The 24,004-nt window shown below is 48.3% G+C and overlaps 1 protein-coding gene across 1 annotated transcript; it reads right to left on the bottom strand.

Annotated features, from left to right (window-relative positions):
* Window positions 1-12,472: 12,472 nt before the first annotated feature.
* LOC114636274 (plexin-B1-like) lies at window positions 12,473-22,774 on the bottom strand. Its single transcript, XM_028784457.1, has 7 exons — window positions 22,708-22,774; window positions 14,858-14,913; window positions 13,745-13,905; window positions 13,512-13,659; window positions 12,914-12,978; window positions 12,708-12,783; window positions 12,473-12,514 (listed from the first exon to the last, which is right to left on the bottom strand). The coding sequence occupies exons 1-7, from the start codon at window positions 22,772-22,774 to the stop codon at window positions 12,473-12,475; spliced, it is 615 nt and encodes a 204-aa protein (XP_028640290.1).
* Window positions 22,775-24,004: the final 1,230 nt, after the last annotated feature.

Here is a 24,004-nt window from a genome sequence, read left to right as displayed (position 1 = left end):
AAATGAACACAGCTGATTCATATCTTGGTGAGTGCAATGCCAAAGCAAAGGGCATGGAAGAGAGGTGCCCTCATCAGAGAAAGGAAACGGGAGGATTTATTCCAGATCCTGTATTCATTCATATGGGAAGGCACTTAAGGGTCAGATGCTTCTTGAGCATGCTCAATTTAAAGTCCTAATCCAGGAGTCACGGACTGCAGACTTGGGTCTGTATTCCTGAGCGAACGCAAGGCATACACATTCAAAGGGCATAAAGCTGGACAAAATTACTTCTGCTTACTTTTTTCTAGTTTTAGCTGTAGCAAAAAAGGACATTTTCAAGGTACCAGAAGGTGCTGGCCTTGCCTCGTTGCTCACAGGGGTTACTGGTGGGCAGCCCCCATTGCACGAATAACAAGCCCAGAACCTTACTTTCTTTCATTGTCTACCTGGATTTTTGTTAGTTTGGTTGGTTGTTTTGATTTGGTTTGAGGATGATTTGGTAGGGGTGTTCATTTAAGACAGAGCTCACTATGTAGCCCAGTTCATTGGTGAGCACAAGAATTCTCCTACTTCAGCCACCTGAATGCTGAGGTCACAGCCATGAACCACCACGACCAGATTGTCTTTCATTAAAAAACAACAACAAAAATCTTTAAAAATATTTTAGATATGTATATAGAGGGGTGGCATATGCTGTGGGTAGCGGATGTTGGAGTGTCAGATGGTGGACATGGCAGATGTTGGGGTGTCAGATGTTGGAGTGTCAGATGTTGGGGTGTCAGATGTTGGGGGTGGCATGCTGGGGGACGGCATATACGGGAGGTGTCATATAGACGTGACTACAGGTGTCCTGGCGCCCAGGGGCTGATGCATGGCAGACACAGATCCCTCTAGAGCTGTAGTTATGGGTGGCTGTAAGCTTGACAGACAGAGGAACTCACACTCTCTAGAATTAAGTGTGTCTCTTAAGTCATGACTCCTCTCTCTGGTCCCATTTAAGAAATGTTTTAATTACACTTTTGTGGTGACACACCTGTGGAAGTCAGAGGACAGCTTTGGAATGTTGTTCTCCCCCTTCTACCTTGTGGGTCCTGGGGACTGAACTCAAGTCATGAGGGTCAGTTGCAAGTGCTTTTACCCTCTGAGCTGCTGAGATGTCACCCGCTCTATCTTATTGATGACAAATTCTTCAGTAATAGTTCATTAAAAATTTCTTGATGTGGATTGTATGCCTTTAACCCCAGCACTCAGGAAGCAAAGACAGGCGATCTCTGTATGTTTGAGGTCAGGGTCTACAGAGCAAGTTCCAGGACAGCCAGGGCTACACAGAGAAATTGTCTTGGAAAAACAAAACAAAACAAAACAAAACAAAACAAAACAAAACAAAACAAAATTTTCTGATTTTCCTGACTGTTGCTTTCCTGTGAATTGGGATACAGATGAACACTTTAACTAGAAATGCTGATGCATCCCACGTTCTTTTAAACATACTACAACATTACCACAATGGAGGGATTCAACTTGACCTGACTGCAGCCGTAGCAACCATAGTTACTTCTGAATAATCCTGTCAGGTCCCCTCCCATTGTCTCATCGGACTATAATGAAGCTAGCCCATCAGAATCACAAAGTTTTGCCCCCCACACCTGGTAGCAGGAGTGCAGGGATGCCCCCAAAATCTCTGCTATTAGCTTGAGAGGAGCAGGCGTTTGCTTACATTGCTTTTGTCCTCCCTCCATCAGCTCCCTCTGCTCACACAGATCATAGGGATCCACTGGTCGTACTGCCACCTGGAAACATGCTTCTGATGACAAGAAATCCCCCAATAAATGGCAGTCTGAAATCCTGGGTGTGTCTACCTCATTCCCAGGTCTGCACTGCAGAATGCTGTGATAATGAACAGTGCACTCTCCACTCTTTATAAAGACATTGTGTGGTGTGCTTTTTCCACATGAAGACTGCACTAGTAATCCAGTACTGATGGCAACAGCAGGGGGACCAGAAATTAAGTCTATTTAAGGCTATTAGCCTTGGGACAGACCAGTTGCTCAAAGAATTGAGGTTATTGGAAATGCTGTTAATAGTTTATTTTTAAAAACAAGGCACAGTAAGTTGGTCGTGATGGTGTACACCTTTAATCCCAGCACTCAGGTGTCAGAGGCAGATAGAGCTCTGAATTCAAGGCCAGCTTGGTGTACAATGGGAGTGCCAGGACAGCCAGGACTATACAGAGACACCCTGTCTTGAAACAACAAGCGAACAAAACAAGGCAAAATGGGTGGTGTGAGATGCCCTTCTGGATTTGTGGGACCCAGAACTGGTACTTGCAGTTAGCTGCTGTCTTGGTTAGATTTTTGTGAACTTGATGAAGCTGGAGTTATTTGAGAAAAGACAGCCTCCATCAGGCTGGCCTGTAGGCAAGACTGTGAAGTGTTTTCTTGATTAATGATTGATGTGGGAGGGCCCAGCCCACTGTGGGTGATGCTACCCCCACTCCATTCCCTATGCCTAGGGAAGTATTCCTGGGTGGTATAAGAAAGTCGGCCGAGTAAGCCCATGCTACTGTTCCTCCATGACCTCTGCTTCAGTTCCTGCCTCTGGGTTCCTGTTGTGGCTTCCCTAGTGATGGGCTGTGACCTTAAGCCAAATGTTTTCTTCACCAAGTTGCTTTTGGTCATGGAGTTTAGACATCCAACTAGAACTGCATAGCATCTCTCTTACCTGGGACTTTCCTTGGCCATTTGAAGTTTGAGAAGGCATTGTAAAGGCAGGAGTCTCTTGGTGGCTGGCACATAGCAAATGCTCTCTACAGCAAATGATGAGACTTGGGTAATTCTGTTGTCAAAGACCTGGGCTGACTGACCTTGGGCTGTATGTGCTGGCAAGGCTGTGGGAGTTTGCTTGGGTCAGCCTATAGTTCTGTTGGCTGGGCCCAGAGTGAAAAACAGAGTTCTACAAGTGAATGAAAGCCAATTAGTTTATTGAGCTGCTTAGACATTGTGCAAACAGAGTCCCACTGAGGATGTCATTTAATATAAAGCCAGGTGCTCTGTGTGCATTTATGGGTTTGTATATTTTTGAGCCCTAGGACCCATGTGGTAGAAGAGAACTGACTCCCTCAAGTTTTCCTTGAGGAAGACACAGGTGGACTGTGACACATTTTGCCTTGAGCCTAACAGAGTCATTCAGGCAAGGGACAAGGTGATGCATGACAAAGAATTTTATTAACAGATGAGCTAGGTGGTCATAAAATGGCCAGTGAGAAGACAATGTCTCCAGGAAGCTGATTATTTTCTAGAAACAGGTGACTGGAGACAAGGTGGGTGGGTGCCTTCTCATGTGTGAAGTCAGTGGCCTGGTATGCAGATGAGACCCTGATCACTGGTCACATGTTTTTTAGTTCTGCATATTTCAAGAAAAAACTGTGATTATTCTTGTAAAACTGGTAATTTCTTTGGGTTATTCTTACTGACGAATTGTGCATACTTCCTGGCCTATCACACAATGGGCAGGCTAGTGCAAGTAGCTGCCCAGAGGACTCTTCTTGATCAGCAAACACAGTGATTTAAAAAAAAATTTAATTGTGTTGTGTACACCTTTAGTTCCAGCAGAGGCATACAGATCTCTGGGTCTGAGGCCAGCCTGGTCTACAGATCGAGTTGCAGGACAGCCAGGGCTACACAGAGAAACCCTGTCTCAAAAAAAAAAAAGAAAAAAGAAAAAGAAAAAGAAACCCCCCCCCCCAGTTCACCTGATTACTATGGAACAAAAAGATCAGTTGGCGTTAAATATGAAGTCAGGCGGAGAGAGAGAAAGAGAGAGGGAGGGAGGGAGGGAGAGAGAGAGAGAGAGAGAGAGAGAGAGAGAGAGAGAGAGATTGAGATCGAATTTTAATGTTCTGTTTCAGTTACAAAATCAGCTTATGATAGAGTGGCAGAAGAGTTCCCTACATAGTATGTTATGGGGACACTGAGTCCCAGCAAGGACACAGGTCCCCTGGCTCCCAGTTTCTGCCCTTCCATTACCACCTTCTACCTCAGCAGGGGCCAATATGGGACTTACAGCTACTTCTCTCTTCCCTCCCTCTTTTCCTCATCTTCCAAGGAACCTGTGTGGAGTGGACTGCCCAGCAGGCCTGGCCTCCGGCATGGAGAGCCTGCAGGTCTGCAGGGTCCTGCCCATCCAACAGCTTTCCTATGGTGATTTCTCAGGCAAGTGGTAGGGAATGACTTATAGGAGAGGAAGCAGAGGGTGAATCTGTTCTCTCAGTGCGGCCACAGCTGAGTGAAAGCCCACTTTTTATGCTCTGAATCCATGGGGCTTTTGATCAGGACAACCTTCCTCCAAGGACAGAGTTTCTGCCAGACCCAAGTCCACATGCCACATCACACATCCATGTGGCATTATATTCAAACGCAAAGAGGAACCTGGCCTGCATTTGGAGGAAGTGTCACTTTACATGGGGCTCCAAATATTGGCATGTACCTCCATGGCTGTGAGGCATGCAGGTTCGCTGCATTTGCATCTCTGGGCTGCCTATGGCTTGTTCTGACTGAATTCTTTGGTCCTGAGATGAAGCTACTGACCGAGAACTTGTCTTCCTCAGCCTGAAGCTTTGTGTTGTGCTTGGATCTCAGAGATACCATAGGGACACTACTAGCCTGAACGTTGACACGTCCCAGGTTCTCCAGGTAGAATGTGTGGCTCCTTCTAAGAACCAGGGACGGGGGAAAGGGAGGGTCCTGGAAGACAGAAGACTTGGAGCCAATTCTTGCTAAGGCAGGAACCATGACCTTGCACAGAGATCCTGCTCGACCCTTATGGGGTTGGTGTGAGATGGAGCATAGTAGGTGCACAGGTTGTTGCACCATTTGCCCTTCCTGTTGCTTTTCTCTCTGCTCATTTTTGCAGGGTTGACCTCGATACCAGGAAGACTTTTCCTACCCTGGAGCTTACAGAAAAAGTGAAAGTCTGGCCAGTGGGAAGAGCAGCCTGGGTGATTATTTCCTCACCATCCTCCTGTAGCAGCTGCCTTCCTCCTAAGATGCAGGACCTGTGTGTCATCCCTCCTTTGGCTGCAGTCCTCCACACATCCCAGCTGCCTGCCCTTGCCCCTTCGAGTTCAAGGCTGTTGACAGCTGCTCCATCTCTGACACTTTGAGACCTGGATTGACGACAGCTCTAATTCACACTCCACCCCCACTGGCTTCCCTAATGCCCACCATCTGGACAAACTCCTAGTTCCTGTTATATGGCATCAAAACCCTGCCTGGCCCTGGACCAACCCAGTACTTCCTGTTCCCCATTATACCTTTCCAGATGCCAGCTTAAGATGTAACATCCAACAAGGATGGCCCCTGCTCTGTGCCAGAATGCTGCTTCCCTTCCCTGAAGATACCCAGCCACGCAGGGAAGTGGACTCGGAATCCAGTTCTCCTACCATTGCAGGGCTCTGGTCACTCTGCGACCCAGGGCTCAGGCTCTGTGTCCCAGGGGACGGCAGTGAAACCTGGGGTGAATAAGGGTCAATAAGAGGTGTCTGAATCCTCCTGGTGGCAGCTGATCACTGTGCCAGCAAGGTAACCTGGCACCACTGACCTACCAAATCTCAACCCTGAGCTGAGGGCAGAGTGTCAGCTTCCCTGACCCCTAGAGCCACAGCAAGTAGTTGCAGGCTGTAAGAACTGTGGTCCGTCTTGTGGGCGACTAACCTGTGGAAACTCCCACCCTTGCAACACTGCAGTCACCAGCACTGCTGGGAACCCCACAGTGATGGTTTTCCTTCTCACCACTCAGGGCTACCGCATCATTTTCTGTCTTTAAATGCAGCTCACTCTCAACCCAGATTTGAGAGCTTAGCCTTAGAACTACAGTCCATTGTAATTATTTTCAGTTGTGGGTAGATGTGTCTGCATCCGGTGCTCACAGAGGCCAGAGGCCTTACATCTCCTGGAGCTGGAATTAGATGGTTGTAGCCACCTAACATGGGTGCAGGAGGACTGAACTACTTTGGGAGAGCAGCTAAGTCCTTTTGACTTCAGAGGTATCTCAATTCTACACTGTGGCCAGAAGATGGCGATAAAAAGCCAGACACCAACAGGAGGACAGCACATCCCTGCATCGGCAGGTTCTCTGGAGTACACAGCCCAGGGATCACAGAACATGTCAGCCATATAATCCATGCACTCGGGGAGAATCCCATCTTGCAGCCGAGACGTCTCCTTCCAAACATCACACTGTTACCTTTCCTTCAATTTCTGGTAAGTATGGAATGTGATAAACTATCATCCGTAAGATTTTGTTGAGAAAAGATCTCTACACCCTTGGGTGCCTGGAATTCACTATGTATGTAGACCAAGCTGGGCTTGGACTTGCAGTGGTCATTCAACCTCTGCCTCCCAGCTGCTCAAATCACAAGTGTGCACCACCATGCCCGGCAAGAACAGAAAACTTTTCACAGAGTAATGAGCTGGGCGTGCTTGTGCCTTTGATCCCAGCACTGGGGAGGCAGAGGCAGGTGGATCTGTGAGTTTCATGCTAACCTAGTGTACAGAGCAAATTCCAGGACAGCCAGGGCTAAACAGAAAAACCCTGTCTCAAAAAACAAAAATGAAAAGCTTTGCCTACATGTATGTTTGTGCACCACATGAGTGTTCCTGGTGTCCACAGAGGCCAGAAGGCACGTTGGATCTCCTGGGCTTGGAGTTGTAGATAGTTGTGAACTGTCATATGGGTGATGGGAATAAAATATGAGTCCTCCATAAGAACACCCAGTGCTCTTAACTGCTGAGCAGGAAACAGTTCCAGCCACGCCTGATGGCACTGAGCTGTAATCTCAGCATTTGGGAGGCTGAGGCAGGAAGATTACTGCAAAAGCCAGGTTGGCCTAGGCAGAGATCCTTTCTCCAAAAGTCTACATATAGATATTAGAATTCATATATACTTGTAACCATGTACATTTGTATCATGGGAAGGTAGGTATATGGGAGTAAAATACCCACAGAGATCAGAAGGCTTCACATCCCCCAGAAATGGAATGACAGTGTGAGCCACTACATGCGGATGCCTAAGAACGGAACTCAGGTCCCATGGAAGAGCAAGTGCTTTTAGCCACTGAACTGTCTTTCTGGCCCTTTAATTTTGACACAGGTTCTCTGAAAAGAGCCGAAGCCATGAACCTGTGCTTTAGTGCACCTAGGTGGTTTGGATGTGTGCTTTTTAAAGTATTCTCCTACAGTAGCCTGACCATGCAGATACTGTAGGCCTTGCCACCAACAGAAAAGACAAGGTAGACCTCTGCTGTGACCCAACGTAGTCCAGACCCTCTGGACCTCAGTTGGTTAGCTCCTAGGGTGCTGTTGCCCATTGCCAGGGTTCCAAGTGACTTCCAAAATGATCTCAAAGCTAATCACATCCAGCTGTGACAGCCACAGACACCCTTCTTCTGTTAAAAAGGGAAATATATATATGCAATATATAATACATATATATATATAGAGAGAGAGAGACCTGGGATTGGTGACACGTGCCTTTTGTTTTAGCTCTCAGGAGACAGAGCATGGAAAGTTCAAGGCCAGGCTGGTCTACACAGCAAGTTTCAGGCCAGCCAGGGAGAAAGAGTGAATGCCTGTCTCATTTAAAAATACGTATCTAATAATCTGAACAAGCACCCATACGTTTAAAGTGGTGAAGAAATGAGAAACTTGGAGCCTTCGCACACTAACACGTTTTGTGGGAAACAATGGGGGCATACCTTTGCAAACTGGGAGAGAAGAGTGAGACACTGATGAAACTGTATTATAAACAGTCTATATTGAAACTGGCCAGGCCCCAGGTGAGCCGCCTCCAAGTCCTGTTGGCACTGGCCTTGCCGATCTTGGCCATGGAGTTCGAGCGAAGACTTAGTTAGCTTCCTCTCTTACGTGGTAAAGTTTTCATTTTCATGACACCTTCTGTCACAGTGTTCTGTGAGTGTGAGCCGTGAGTGACTCAGAGCACATTCCATACTCGTCCATCCCATGAGCACACGCCCCAGCACGCAGGTACACGGCCTTCCTCTCCAGGAACCCTCACCTCCTCACAAGACTCCTAAAGACTGCAGAAGCCCAAGCCTGGAGCAGAGGTGTGTCTCTGTCACCATCCCTGCCATGTTGACTTAAGGTGCCTCCCTCCCTGTACCTGTCTGAAGTCTAGCCAAGACCTCATTCCCCTGTCAGCCCTGTTCTCTGAGACCGTCAACAAGATAGTTGGTCAGAGCAGCCACTGGGGGAGGCACACACATTCTGAGTGAGGATAAAATCTGAACTAAGAGGATTATCATTAGTACTAAAGTTCACATGCTCCCAAGTGAGGGCCTGATGCTGACCCTCTGTCACTGTGGTTCTCCACATCTGGCAGCAAAGGCAAGACTGAATCTGACAGAAACAGCTGCTGTGATTACCCCCGGCATGAAAACCAACATGGCTCCGGCTATTTTGAAGACAGATTCTAAAAGACAGCAAGAAAGGACTCTTGGAATTGTATAAACCCATCTCTTCAAACCCTCAGGGAAGACTACAAGGGGTGGCCAGATTACTGGCTATACACATGAGCCAAGGGGATGTTCTCTGTGGATACCATGACCATTGCCTGGTGAAGCCCACAGCATTCTCAACCTCCAGCTGCTCTGACCCAGCAGCCAAGGGCACCACAGTACCATGGTCTTGAAGCTAACCTGCAGCTTCAAACAGTAAACTACCACAAGGTGGCCACTACACAGGCAGGCGGGTGGCTCTGAGCCCCTGCCTTAGGAACCTCAACATTGACAGCAATATGGAAACTGGAATCTAGAAACAGGGCCATGGAACCAAGACCCACACTGCCTGGAATTGCCTTTATTAACACCAGCCTTGCCCAGTTCCTTTCAGAATTCATGGAACAGGAATGGAGAAGTTATCACGACCTGCAAGCAAGGTGGACCCCTTAAAGATGGAGGACAGAACCCCACATCAGGTCCCAACTCTCCCTGAGCCATATTGTGCTTCAAGTTCTCCTTTCTGGGAAGTGTTGCCTCTGGCAGACCCTACCTAAAAGCTAGAGGGAGCTTGCCAGCCCTCACTGTGGCCTTTCATGGGGGTCAGGAGACCCTCCAGAGCGTGACACCCAAGTCTCCCAGCAGCTGCCAGTTATATCTTAGCAGAGGGGCTGCTGAGACTGTACCATATGTTACCCTGTAATGAAGAGCTGTGTCATCAGTGGGCCACTGCTCTCCCCAAGGCTCTCCTGAAGCAGCTGTCCCTCTCCACCAGCCATCTGGAAGACAGGGTAGTCCTGAGGCACCAACCCTGCTGAGGAAGCAACAGCCTAGGAAGGCATTTTTTTCTTTCTCAGACCTTGGAATTGACAACAGGGAACAAGGACAAAGGAAGCTAAACTTGAGGTCAAGGAGGATGGATGAAGAGGACAGGAAGTGGGCCAGCTCTCTTCCTTCCTCTGTGATTCCCAATGGGACACAGGTCAGTGCTCAACAACAGTAGTCTCCCCTGGTGTGGGGAAAATTTAAAAAGGCCACCACAGCGGCGCAAGCCCTGGAGGGGCTTCTGCCACCGCCTTGGCGGGTCCCACATCAGGGAGGAAGATCTTATGGTTCCAACAGCCTGAGGGCCTTGTTGGCGGCAGGCCCCAGTAACACGAGGAAGTCCTTGGTTCCAAAAAGGTTTATTCTCATGGCAGATAATAGATGGATCTAGGTGTACCCCCCCAAAACTCAGGGCAGTCCCAAGTTATATAGGGAGGGAGAAAGGGGGAGGATTGGGGGAGGATCTGGGGGAGGAATGTTTAATTTGCTCTGCCCTCTGGCCTTCATTAGTATGTAAATCCCTAGGGCCTGAGGCCTATAGCCTGGCCTATGTGACTCTATGGAGATGTGACTGTTTTTCAGGATCCTAGATGATGGGAGGGATTGAACTCCTGCCGGTTCTCACGCAGAATTCCACGGAGAATCTCGGGGTTCTAAGTACCTGCTCAACCATGACCCAGGATACTCTTATGCAGTCCCACACCCAGGGGCCTGGAGGGCCTACCAGACAGTCTCTGGAAACAAGTACTCACCACCCTGCAGACTTGTGTCACCCAGGAAGTAGGTCAGAGAGTCACCAGTCTTGGGGCAGGCCTGGAACTACCCACTGAACCTTTTAGGTCCCAGGCCTACAAGGCAGGTCCAGTGGGGCTGAGGCTGTGAGCTGGTTCCACCAGGACACTAGGAGCCACCTTTCATTAAACTCTGCTTGTCAGTCACTACAGGCATCTACGAGGGTGGCCTCACCCTGGAGATTCCAGGGCTGCCCAAGAGGTGCTGAGACAACAGCTGGCCGAGACTCCTTGTTCCCTACAGATCCGTGACCTTGTTTTCCACAGCAGCAGCAATCTGCTGGAGCCGGTAGCCCAGCTGCATCTTCTGGGCAGTGCCATCTTCCTCCAGGGCAGTGATGATCTGAAAGGCAGGACCAACAGAATCAGGGGAGACTTCTCTGGACCTCACAGTCACCACAGGTAGACCTACTAAGGGGCTGCAGCATTTGGGCCAGGTAGGCAATGGAAATCCAGTGTCTTCAGATATAACAGTGAGGCTGATTGTGGGTCTCACAGGTGAGGGTAAAAACAGAACAGTCGCCTGGGTTGCTTTTCTAGGGTGTCTGAGGCATCGTTCAGCATAGCCTAAAGCACAAACTTCCTGCCTCTCCAGTGTTGATACAGTTGAGCCCCTCCACATGGCAGATGTTCCAGAACAGGCCTTCAGGGAATGACACAAGCCACTCACCACCTAGCACCCTTTCTTTGACATGCTCATTTTGTGTAGCAGCCAGCCTTACACACCCACTGGCCTTCTTACAAGGTCTATGGTAGTCAGCCCCAATGCCTTTCCTGCCAGCTAATGGCATTTCATGGTTCTCTGTGCCAAGACCAAGAGGATATGTTTTGGGAGACAGATATGGAGGTTTGGGAGAGGAGCTGCCTGTCCTGTGCTCCAACAGGTGGAGGCTGCGTCCCTTCTGCCTGCCTGTGCTGGGGCTGGCTTCACACCATATGAGGCTGTGGGTCCTTTGGTTGTTACCAGACTACTCAGCTAAGACCATGATGCAGGTTTCTGTGTTCTCAATGCCAAGCACTCGAGCCATATGATTGTGGTGATTCTATAGGCACTTACAGATTGACTAACAGTGCCACAGATGCTCTTAGAACATCAAGGCTGGTCAGAGAGGCCCTAGAAAGACCCCTCCTGGTTCTGTTGTCCCCTCATCTACCCTCATCCTGTGCTTGACACCTCACCCCTGCTTCCATGGTTTATGACGCCCAGTCCAGTCTGTACCCACAGAAGGTGTCATGCCCAGGACAAGGACAACCTTGGGATCTAAGGAGGGATGGTAGCTATGTCGTCTTCTAGCACATCCCATGTACCATCTCCAGATCCTGGCAGATTCTCTGGATGCTGCCAACCACCACAACCACTCCTGGGAAGCCCCACAGCAGAAGCAGGATGGGGAATTGAGAGCACAGGGAGAGCAGAGCCAATGGCACTGATCCAGCCCGTGGGACCCTCACTCAGCTCCCCAAGGAGCACACTGAGCTCACGGTTAGCCCTGCCATCTGCCCGGCTGTGCTCACCTGGTCGTACTTGTTGATGTACTTGTAGAGCTCGTGCAGAGCTACTCGCGCCCCGAGGTCGGCAGAGCAGTTCTAGGGAAGAGGGCAGATGGAAGTGAGGGAGATGAAGAGGCTGCAGTGGGGAAGAGGCCCGGGACCCCAGTGAAGGATGAGATGAGAGAAGGGGACCTGAGAAAGCACGGGCCCTGCAATGGGAACAGAGCCCAAGGCAAAGCATGGTGACAGCTCAGGACAGGACAAGGCCAAACCTCCATGGTCGGAAGAAACAGCAGGACCAGCTTCAGCAGGGCTGGAGCTTCCACTGAGCCCTGCTTGCCTCTCCGAGTCAAGGCTAAAGCTAGAAACCCCGCCCACTCATTCCAAGTGACTACAGGGCCGTGGGACTAGAACTGCCTGGGAACTCGGCACAATTTTGCTCTCATCTTACTCAAATGTTTCCCAAGTCCATTCCAAAGCTTTCCCTAAGGACATCAACACGCAGCCTCCTCTTCTAGACAGTGCTTTTTTGGGGGGAGCTCATGGTGGGGAGGGTTTCAAGATAAAGTTTCTCTGTATAGCCCTGGCTGTCCTGGAACTCACTCAGTAGACTAGGCTGGCCTCCAACTCAGTAATCCAGTCTAGACAGTACTAATGGTTCAGCCAAAGTAACTCATGGAACTCTTAGGGGGACCGAATGCAGAAGCACACCCCAAGAAGGGTTTGACACCGTGTATCCCAAAAGTACAGCTGTGTTGGTACGGGTGCTCTCATAGTCAGCTAGGAAACAGTTCCCGTGTACGTGTGGAGGGTAAAGCATGGTCCAGAACGGTGGGTAGCATGGCCGATAAGTCAAAGGCTTAGAGTTGACTCATCCACTCTGCAGACCCCATGGCTGCACGTACACAAGCGCCTGTCAGACCAGACTAAGTGACAGCATTCCAATGAGACCCCTGCTCACTCTGAGGACATGACAGGTCTGGCCTTTTGCAGGAAGACAGGAACACTCTGCCTTAATGATGACAGGGTGTGTCCTCTCCAAGGTAGATCACAGAGGGGTGACAAGGACCTCTCTACAAATGAGATGCATGAAGGGGAGGCCTTACCCGGAACAGCTCTGCCAAAACTGAGTTCATCTCTTGGTCACTGGCTGCCACAGTCTGTCTGATGTCTGCATAGTACCTGCCAAAAGACCCGGGATTGCAGATGATAAATAACCAGAACCTACTTCCTTGGTCCCGCCAGGGCCCACCTAAGGCCTCAGCCGCATACCTGCCTCTCCAGACCCACTCCCTCCCTCCCTCCCCAGTACCTTTCCACCATCTGTTTGTAACGGGGAATATCTCGAGCGTACAGAAGTTTGTTGATGGGGGAATCCTGGATGCCAGCAGGAGGGCAGGAGAGAAGGAAGGATCAAAGTTCAGAAGGTTATCAGCTCCTGGGCTCCCAACATGGTCAGTTTTATAACAAAACAACCCACATCCCAGAAACCTCCCAGTTTCCAGCAAACCAGGACAGTTGGTGACACTGGCCTACTTCCTTGTTCTTCTTCTATGTTACCTTTGTGTTTGTATGTGTGCAGGTATGTGTGCAGGTCAGAGGACAACTTATAGGAGCTGGCTCTCTCCTTTCAGCACATGGGTCCCAGGGACTCAACTCGGTCATTGTGGGCTGGCAGCAGGGACGCCCCCCTCCACTCTGCTCATCCCCTGAGACTGACCATGGCCACTTTCTGGGGGGGCTGTGGGTTGAGGCCTGCCATGGGAATGCCATAAGTCAGAGGCTGCCTCAGACCATCTTTTCCTTGTGACTTTGAGGAAACCCTGAAGATCTGTGCACCAGACACTCCATAGCCACCAGCTCGGTGGGTGACCCCACTGTCCCTGTCGTATCCCCCCCAGTCTGCTCACCCGGCCCAGCTTGTGGTCAGCCAGGGTGCAGGCATCCATGAAGGTCTGTGCAATGACAAGGAGCACGGCGTCCATGTTATCTGAAGTCTGCACATCGAACACAAACTGTGGGTTCTTGATGATGTTGATCCAGAACCTCAGCGGCAGGCTGCAAATTGGGGGAACAGGAGCCAGTAACTGTGCTGTGGAGGCAGAGGCCCTCGCATATGTCCTGAGCCCTGACCCTCCCATACCTGTTGGTCTTCCAGATGTGGATGGTATCCTGATCAGAGATGCCATGCTGCTGAGCCTGTTCATCCAGCAGGTCAAAGAAGTACTTCACAGCCAGAGGCACAGGGCGGCTGGTGCTCAGAATCACCTGGAACAGGTCATCCACAAACTTCTGCAATGTGCCCTGTGAGGAAGAGAAGGAAGCAGAGGGCCTAGTTAGGATGGAGTCCTGGCATCAGTCAGCCTTAGGTAGCTCATGGTACCCCCTCATGCAAGTCCCACACTACCCCCATGTCCCATGACAGCCCAGACCTTTTCTACTTTTTTTCACTGTGTAGCTCTTGCTGTCCTGGACCTCTGTAGGCCAGACTAGCCTCAAACTCAGAGGTCCACCTGCCTCTTTCCTGAAACTTACTATGTAGACTAGGCTGGTCTTAGACTCACATACAACTTTCTACCTGTGTCTCCCCAGTAGTAGAACTAACATGAGACATCATATCTGGCAAAAATTGGAACTTATTATAAGAATTGTTGAGTGACTTACAATCTGTACAGTCTTAAATAGCAGTACACTCAAACTTACCACATCACAGTTAAGGGGCAGGGTTGACAGAATACATCTTTGGGTTTGGGTGTGAGAGTGATGTATAAATATCCTGGTTATCACTGTGGAAATAATGTTCACAGCAACATGGGACCAACATGAATTTGAGCCATAACCTCCTCATGCATTTAATGGTGGATCTCACAGGTAGGTTGCAGACTGGAGTAATGTGTGGAAGAGCTCCAAGGGACAACCAAATGAGCCCCCTATCTCTTTCCCTCTCTTGCGCTGTCTCTCTCTCTCTCTCTCTCTCTAATATTTATTTATTTTATGTATATGAGTACACTCTTGTTTTTTTTCAAACACACCAGAAGAGTGCATCAGCATCAGATCCCATTACAGATGGTTTTTGCCACCATGTAGTTGCTGGGTATTGAACTCAGAACCTCTGGAAGAGCAGTCAGTGCTCTTAACTGCTGAACCATCTCCCCAGCACCGAATTGGACTCTCTTATGATTATGATGTTACCAAGCAAGCCAATCCCGCTGCCTACCTCCCAGAAGGACTGGGAGGGAGGCTCTCTGGAGCTCACCTCTGTCTTCTGTAGAAGTTCCTCGGTCATGTGAAAGCCCATAGGAAAGAAGAAGTCTGGAAGACAGAAGCATACACAGAAGAGTTACTGCCGTGCCTGTTACCCCAGGGAAAAGGGTAGGTGAAGGGCCCTGATCATTCAGGAGCATCCCATTCCATCATTAGAGCCCAGAGTTTCCTTCTTTTTTTTTTTTTTAAATTTTTATTGGATGTTTTATTTACATTTCATATGTTGTCCCCTTACCCCATCTCCCACCCACCCAGGAACCCCCAATCCCCTCACCCCTCCTCCTTCTTCTCTGTGGATGTAACCTCTATCTACCCCACACACCCTCAAAATTCCCACCCCCTGGGGCATCCAGCCTTCATGCGGTCAAGGTTCTCTTCTTCCACCTATGCCCAGCAGGGCCCTCCACTCTTACATATTCAACTGAAGCGCTGGATCCCTCCCTAAGTGCTCCCAGGCTGGTGGTTTAGACCCTGGGAGTTGTGGTTGGTTGGTATTGTTGCTCTCCTCATGGTGCCGCAAATCCTTTCAGCTCTCCTTCAGTCTTCACTCTAACTCCTCTATTGAGAACCCCATGATCAGTTCAATGGCTAGTTGTGAGCATCTGCCTCTGAGTATGTCAGACTCTTGAAGACCTCTGAGGAGATATCCATATCAGGCTCTTATCAGCATGTACTTCCTGACTTCCACTTCAGCATCTACCTTTGGTGATTGCACATGGGATAGATACTCAGGTGGAGTGGTCTTGAGACAACCCCTCCTTCAGTTTCTGTCCCTCACTTTGTCTCCATATTTGCTCCCTTGAGTATTTTGTTGCTCCTTCTAAGAAGGACCGAATCATCCCCACTTGGTCTTCTTTCTTTATGGGCTTCATGTGGCCTGTGAGTTGCATCTTGGGCATTTCAAGGTTCTGGGCTGTGGGACTGCGTAAGGGTATCCTGGGTCATGGTTGAGCAGGTGTTTAGAACCCCGAGATTCTCCGTGGAATTCTGCGTGAGAACCGGCAGTAGTTCAATCCCTCCCATCATCTAGGATCCTGAAAAACAGTCACATCTCCATAGAGTCACATAGGGCAGGCTATAGGCCTCAGGCCCTAGGGATTTACATACTAATGAAGGCCAGAGGGCAGAGCAAATTAAACATTCCTCCCCCAGATCCTCCCCCAATCCTCCCCCTTTCTCCCTCCCTATATAACTTGGGACTGCCCTGAGTTTTGGGGGGGTACGCCTAGATCCATCTATTGTCCGCCATGAGAATAAACCTTTTTGGAACCAAGGACTTCCTCGTGTTACTGGGGCCTGCCGCCGCCAAGGCCCTCAGGCCGCTGGAACCATAGGATCTTCCTCCTGAATGTGGGACCTGCTGCGGCAGCGGAAGCCCCTCAGGGGCTTGCGCTGCTGTGGCGGCCTTTTTAAATTTTCCCCACATTTGGCGAATCGTGGAGCACAGACTTCAAGGACCGGGCCACCCCAGTCTGCTACAGAACACAGCCGAGCTTCCCACCCTGCTTGTCCGGTGCTGTGAGGAATCGACTCAGTGAAGATTCCGCGCTTCTCCCATGCTGACTAAAGCTGCAGCTGCTTAATCTCTCACTTGGAAGATGTCTGCGTTCCAGCCATGAGGACCCACATCTCCAAGCAAGCTGGCCAGGCCGCTGAGTCTGCTAAGCAAGTACAGTCTCTCCCACGGATGCTGCTAGGGCCTCTTTCTTCTTCCCCTATCCCTCTCCTCTTCTCGGCTGTGGGTTGTCCGACATGAGCCCACATGCCCCGTCTCAGCCCTCCGAGCCAAGGGCTTGAGACCTACCGGTCCCTGGCTGCCCCAGAGCAGAGGGGATCCCCAACCCCTTTCATTTTCTTGGCAGTGGGTTGTCCGACGCGAGCCCACATGCCCCAAGAGCTCTGCACCCCCGTAGAACCTGAGTGAAAATTCCCCATGCTGGGTGGGGCCCCACCAGACTTACCTGGTGTCGCAGGGAATAAACTCAGCCAAGATCCCGTGTGCTCCTGCCATGCTGACCCACTGCAACATGACAGATGCACGGACACACAACACAACAGAGATTCACGCCCGCGCGGGCCTACTTCGTTCCCTACAGGTGGTAGAGGATCCAGACAAAGCCAGCTCCAAGAGTACCCCCCGCTGGCACCCGCCAAGACCCTCTCCATGGAACCGTGAGTAACTCCAGCCTAGTCCCTAAGACTAGACGGCTCTCTCTCTATCCTTTCTCTCTCTTTCTCTCTCCCCGTGTTTTGGGCCAACGTTTTCTCTCTAAATCTTAACTACCACTAGCTCCTGCCTGGCTCAAAAGACTAGATCTCTCTCTCTCCCTCTGCTCCACGTGTTCGCTACAAAATGGTGGAGACCCCTTAATCGCCATTCTTTACCCCTCCCCCCAAGAAATCTCCTGCGCTCTGCCTGCCAAGAGGTTTGCCCCTCCCCCAGGGGTTAACTTTTCGCGCTAAAATTCCCCCACTCCCCGCCATTTGCGGCCGCTGGTTACAGCCCAGCTGACTTGCCTGTAAAAACAGGGCTGGCTCTCTGTTTGCCCCTTCCCCACTAGCCCCCTTCTAAGTCATTTGCGGCCAGCCATCACCCAGCTGGCTTGCCTGATAGCAGAGAGTCTGAGACTCCATCTGCGCCCCTTCACCCTTGTCTAACTTACAATTTCTTTCTCAACCTCTAGGTGTCTCTCTGCCGTAGCTCAGTCTCACACAGCCTTTCACTCCTTCTGACTCTGTTACCAAACTTCTATGTTTTTCGCTTTAAACTTTTCTTCAAAGTTAGCCTTTCTTTTCTCTAAGAAAAACAACAGGGGGACTTCCTTGGCCTCTCTGCTAGAACATCCAGATGGTAACCCAAACCACCACATGGCAGAACAGGCCTTTCCTCCACCACTTCTAAATCTGCCATTAATGCCTTTTCCCCTAACAGGAATGCCTGGAACAACAGTGTTTGTGCTTTTCAACCCCAAATTTTTTACTTTTTGTTTAAATGTCTCCTTATCACTCATGATACATTCTCAACAATTTTTTTCAACTTTTAAAATTTCTTCAAGGTGTGAAAGTCATCTAAATTTACTTCCACAGGTTAAATCAAGAAGCTGATCAACATCTTTCAGCTATTAGTTAACAACTAGTTTCCTTTTACAGACAAACTGTTGCTGCCTACATAATTAATATGATTTTCTTCCACAGTCAGCTAAAACAGACTCAAAGGTGACTTCTAAAACTGAAATTTCTTCAAACACCTTTGCTTTCTAGGATCTCAACGACATACCATGACGTACCTTGTAAGGAGCCGCCATTAGAAGATGGCGCTTGTTCCCTCTGTTTGAGGTGGAAAACAACTGCATTCAGGGTCGTAAACACCTGCTGTGAGCCTTTCAGACCCAGCTCCTCACCCTCCCGAGCAGTATGTAAATGAAGTTCTGCAAGAAGCACCAATTAGACACTTATACACAGTTGTGATAACTATTTAAGCAGCACCCATTTCAGGCTTGGGGTCTTTCGCTTTACAATCAATGGTGTGTTCCCCAATAAAGTGTGTGAGGAAGGATCCTGTTGTTGCGTCATCCTTGCTGGCGAGGCGGGCGAGACAGTACCTGATCCCAAGTAGACTAATGCTTGCTACCCCTTTACAGACATCCCCCTGCTGGGGTGCCACTTCTCTGTTGTGATTTTTCTACAGGTGCTCCCACAAGTCCAACAGAGACTTATAGAGCCTCCTGGAACCTGCCTAGGATGCCGTGCTGTCTTCTTACAGCCACACCGCCTGACTGCAGATTCCAGAGACACGCTGAGATCCAGAGACACCGGCCAAGATCCAGAGATGCTGAGTCCTGTGGACAGATTCAGACCTTCCAAAGGTCTGCCAAAGTCAAATAACTAAAGTTACATGTTAGTGAGGAAAATGTAATGTCTATCTAGATTAGTCAGATATTACTACCCTCAAACTGTACCACATAAATTCAATTGATTCAATGATCCCTTACCTTCCCTACCCCCCACCCCACTCCCCTTTACCCTGTGACGTAATTATGCTAATACCTCTGGCCTACATAGTGCTTTCTTTCGACTTCCACATCCAAAATTTTCACAGTGACCCCCCTTTTTAAAAAAAAGTAAAGGGAGGAGATGTGGGACTGCGTAAGGGTATCCTGGGTCATGGTTGAGCAGGTGCTTAGAACTCCGAGATTCTCCGTGGAATTCTCCGTGAGAACCAGCAGGAGTTCGGTCCCTCCCATCATCTAGGATCCTGAAAAACAGTCACATCTCCATAAAGTCACATAGGCCAGGCTATAGGCCTCAGGCCCTAGGGATTTACATACTAATGAAGGCCAGAGGGCAGAGCAAATTAAACATGCCTCCCCCAGATCCTCCCCCAATCCTCCCCCTTTCTCCCTCCCTATATAACTCGGGACTGCCCTGAGTTTTGGGGGGGGGTACGCCTAGATCCATCTATTGTCCGCCATGACAATAAACCTTTTTGGAACCAAGGACTTCCTCGTGTTACTGGGGCCTGCCAACGGCAAGGCCCTCAGGTCGCTGGAACCTTAGGATCTTCCTCCCGAATGTAGGACCTGCCGCGGCGTCGGAAGCCCCTCTGGGGCTTGCGCCACTGTGGTGGCCTTTTTAAATTTTCCCCACACTGGGCTAATATCCAATAATCAGTGAGTGAATACCATGTGTGTTCTTTTGTGATTGGCTTACCTCACTCAGGATGATAATTTCTAGTTCCATCCATTTACCTAGGAACCTCTGGAATTCATTGTTTTTAATAGCTGAGTAATACTTTATTGTGTAAATATACCACATTTTTTGAATCCATTCCTCAGTTGAAGGACATCTGGGTTCTTTCCAGCTCCTGGCTATTATAAACAAGGCTGCTATGAACATAGTTGAGCATATGTCCTTGTTATATGTTCGAGCATCTTCTGGGTATATGCCTAGGACCCAGGATAGTGAATACTATTCTCAACAATAAAAGAACTTTGGGAGGAATCACCATCCCTGAACTCAAGCTGTACTACAAAGCAATAGTGATAAAAACTACCTGATATTGGTACAGAGACAGGCAGGAAGATCAATGGAATAGAATTGAAGACCCAGAAATGAACCCACACTCCTATGGTCACTTGATCTTTGACAAAGGAGCTAAAACTGTCCAGTGGAAAAAGGACAGCATTTTCAACAAATGGTGCTGGTTCAACTGGAGGACAACATGTAGAAGAATGCACATTTATCCATTCTTATCTCCTTGTACAAAGCTCAAGTCCAAGTGAGGATAAAGGACCTCCACATAAAACCAGATACACTGAAACTAAAAGAAGAGAAGGTGAGGAAGAGCCTTGAATACTTGGGCACAGGGGAAAAGTTCCTGAACAGAACTCCAATGGCATATGCTCTAAGATCAAGAATTGACAAGTGGGACTTCATAAAATTGCAAAGTTTCTGTAAGGCAAAGGACACTGTCAATAGGACAAAACGACAACCAACAAATTGGGAAAAGATCTTTACCAATCCTTCATCTGATAGAGGGCTAATATCCAATATATACAAAGAACTCAAGAAATTAGACTCCAGATAACCAAATATCCCTATTAAAAAATGGGGTATAGAGCTTAACAAAGAATTTTCACCGGAAGAAACTCGAATGGCCGAGAAGCACCTAAAGAAATGTTCAGCATCCTTAGTCGTCAGGGAAATGCAAATCAAAACAACCCTGAGATTCCATCTCACACCAGTCAGAATGGCTAAGATTAAAAACTCAGGTGATAGTAGATGCTGGCGAGGGTGTGGAGAAAGAGGAACACTCCTCCATTGTTGGTGGGACTGCAAGATGGTGCAACCACTTTGGAAAACAGTCTGGCGGTTTTCAGAAAATTGGACATAGCATTACCTGAGGATCCAGCTATACCAGGGTTTCCTTCTTAGCACAAGATGATCTCTACAGGACCAGTCAGTCAGGAGTGAACCAGAGATCTGCTCCATTCCCTTCATGGGGAAATAGCTTAGGAAACTCATAGGTTAACTTTTTGTCATTTTAAAAATTCTTTTTTAAATATTGGTATATATCATTTTATGTGGTATTGGGTTTCATAAAGACATTTTTATATAAGTATGAGCTATTCTTTGAAGCTGCAGAGGTGGCTCAGCAGTTAAGAGCACTTATGGTTCTTGAAGAAGACCAGTGTTCAGTTCCCAGCACCCACACAATGGCTCACAACCACTCATAACTCCATGGCCTTTTTCTTGCCTTTGAAGGCAGTGAACAAACAGTGCCAGTTCACAAACATGGTCCCCATATGTGCATGCTAGCAAAACACGCGTGCACATGAGCCTTAAAGGAAAGTTCTTTGGCAATATTCCTCCCTGTACCCTTCACATCCTCTCCCTTTTCTTCTCTCTCCTGACAGCTAGTCCTGTTCCTTCTGCTAGACAGCAGGCCCTACCACCCTTCTTTCTTTAGGGTTTGTGTAGTCTAGGCTGGCTTTGGGATCTCTATATAAGTCCAGGATGTCTTTGAACTTTTGAGTCCCTATGTCCAGTTATGTGGAACTAGGGATGGAACCCAGGGCTTTGTGCAGGCTAGACAAGTACTCTCCTGAGCTACCCTCAACCATCCATGCCACTTGCATTTGTATTCGTTGGTTAAGAAAATATATATGTTATAAATTATCTGTAGTAAACATAGACATCTTAAAGGATGTTGAGTTTCACTAGTCTACATGTAAGGAATTATAGAAGAATCATACATAATTAATTATAGTTGAATCATATAACTTCAAATCATTGAAAAACAGGGTCTCTCTACATAGCCCTGGCTGTCCTGGAACTCACTCTGTAGAGAAGGCTGATCTCAAGTTTAAACTCACAGATCCCCTGCCTCTGCCTCCTAAGTATTGGCATTAAAGGTATGGACCACCATGCCAGACATCTCTGTGTCATTTATGAAAATATTTATTAATACTTGGCATAGGTCATGCTATCACTGTATCATCCTCCACTGGTGTGTCCTATTGTGACTCTGGGGACATTCCTGCCATACAAGCTACCTAGCCTAGCTTGGAGCACACAGTGTATATTTCTTGGATATGTAATCAGCAGGTGTTGGGCCCTGGGAAAACCAGCATGGTATTAAAGACCTTGGGAGCAACATGGATGATGTCTTACAGTAATTTAAGCTGTTACTAAACAAACATTCTCTCATGCTCGAGAAAAATAATTCCTATTGATAACCTGTGTTCTATTTCAGACAACATATCCAGCACATGGGCCACACAGACAGCTGTCACGGATGTGGCAAATGCTGAAAAAATAAAAGCCTAAATGGGAAAGAATGTGTGGGCCCCCCAGAGCCTCCACAGTTAACAGTGGATGCTGCATTTGTTCAACACCGTCTATCGAGAAGAATAGAGTCTCCTTCTCCAGAGCCTACTGAAGTTCTCTTGTGGCTTGAGATATGTACAGATATGAACTGTGGACATTAGTGCTGCCCTGGCAAGTGTCCTCTTGATAAACTAGTATTTGGAAAACCAGTGGCCCTGGATTTGAAAGGCTGGGATCCAACTCCCAGTTTTGATGCCAGTGACACTGTAGGAATCTTTGCTTTCTTTGGATTTCTGTTCATTTGTAAAATGAGGAATTAAGGATCAAATAAATCTAAAAGGTGACTGGGAATACAGCTAAATGGTACAATGCTTAGCCAGTATGCACAAGGTACTCCATCTCCAGCACCATGAGTGAATGAATGAATGAATCTAATGGCATTTCCACTTCAAATATCCCCACAGATTAGACGTATTGCAGAAAATGTGTATAGAGCAAGATGTTGTAACTCACCCACTGCAAAGGAAGTGCACACTGAGCTGGCTAGAACAAGGATGGCAGCTAACAAGGTCACTTTCATGGTGACAGATCTGAGGAAGGAAGAAGTTATTTGTCTTCCAGCTCTATTTGCTTTTCAGCTGTGGAAGACACTCCTGACTGAAGGAGCCTCAGCTCAGTGTTAAAGACAACGTCAGTGAAAGTTATCAGCCTTCTGTGGGAGGAAACCAGCTTCTCTGTCTCCCCTGGCCTGATAGTGTAGAGAAAAGTAGCCTTTCCTGTCCTCCCCATCCCTCTGTTCTCCAGGGGAGAAATTCCTTCTGTGATAACCTTCTGCAGAATCAGTGTTCTAGCATCAGACATGAGTCGCATGTGGTTCTCTTCAGTAATTTTTCTAACCCCTACATAAGAGCAAACCACAGTAATCCCAGCACTTGGGAGGCAGAGGCAGGTAGATTCCCGAGTTCAAGGCTAGCCTACTCTACAGAGTTATTTTCAGGCAGCCAGGGCTACACAGAGAAACCCTATCTAGAAAAACAAAAACAAAAACAAAAACAAAAAAGAGCAAACCACAGAAGCTAAGAAGGAAGGGTAGTATATTTAGACATTTTCCAAGAACTCTGGATTGGCAGGTGGTGTTGTCTGTGTGCTCAGTTTTGCAGCCTGAATGGTACTGCCATCATGGCCTCAGTTGTGCTAATGTCTCAGGGCCTACTAAGTCTGGGGTCCTCTTACAGTGGTTTGAATAAGAATGACCCCCTAGGCTCATATATTTGAATGCTCAGTCATCAGTGAGCAGCATTACTTGAGAAAGATGAAGAGGTGTGGCCTTGTTGGAGGAAGGGAATTAGTTTTGGGGTTTCAAAAGCTACTTCTCCAGGACCGTGTCTTCCTGCTCACCGCCATGCTTCCCACCATGATGAAAATGAACTGATCTGAAAGCACGCCCAGTTAAATGTTTTCTAAGAGTTGCCTTGTCATCCTGTCTGTTCACAGCCACAGAGCAGCAAGCAGGCCAGTATTCTTGGTAGTTCTTTCCTAGAACAGGATAACCAGGATTCAGTAGCTCACTCCAGTGTATGGCTACTGAGTGTCACTTTAGCCTGATTTTGCCGTTCTGGTCATCACCCCTTTTTATGGTCCTCAAATCACACCCAAGCCACTACTGCATCTTTTGTTCATTTGTTTGAGATAGGGTCTCACTCTAGCCTAGGCTAACCTGGAACTCACTTTGTAGTTCAGACTGGCAGTCCTGCTTTAGTGTGAGATTACAGGCATGCATCCAGTCTCCAGATCTTTTTTCCTATGTCTC

Source organism: Grammomys surdaster, unplaced genomic scaffold (genome assembly GCF_004785775.1).
Source record: "Grammomys surdaster isolate TR1022 unplaced genomic scaffold, NIH_TR_1.0 123289, whole genome shotgun sequence".
Lineage (NCBI taxonomy): Eukaryota > Metazoa > Chordata > Mammalia > Rodentia > Muridae > Grammomys > Grammomys surdaster.
Note: the sequence above shows the minus strand (reverse complement) of the source record. Positions and strands in the feature narration are given on the sequence as shown.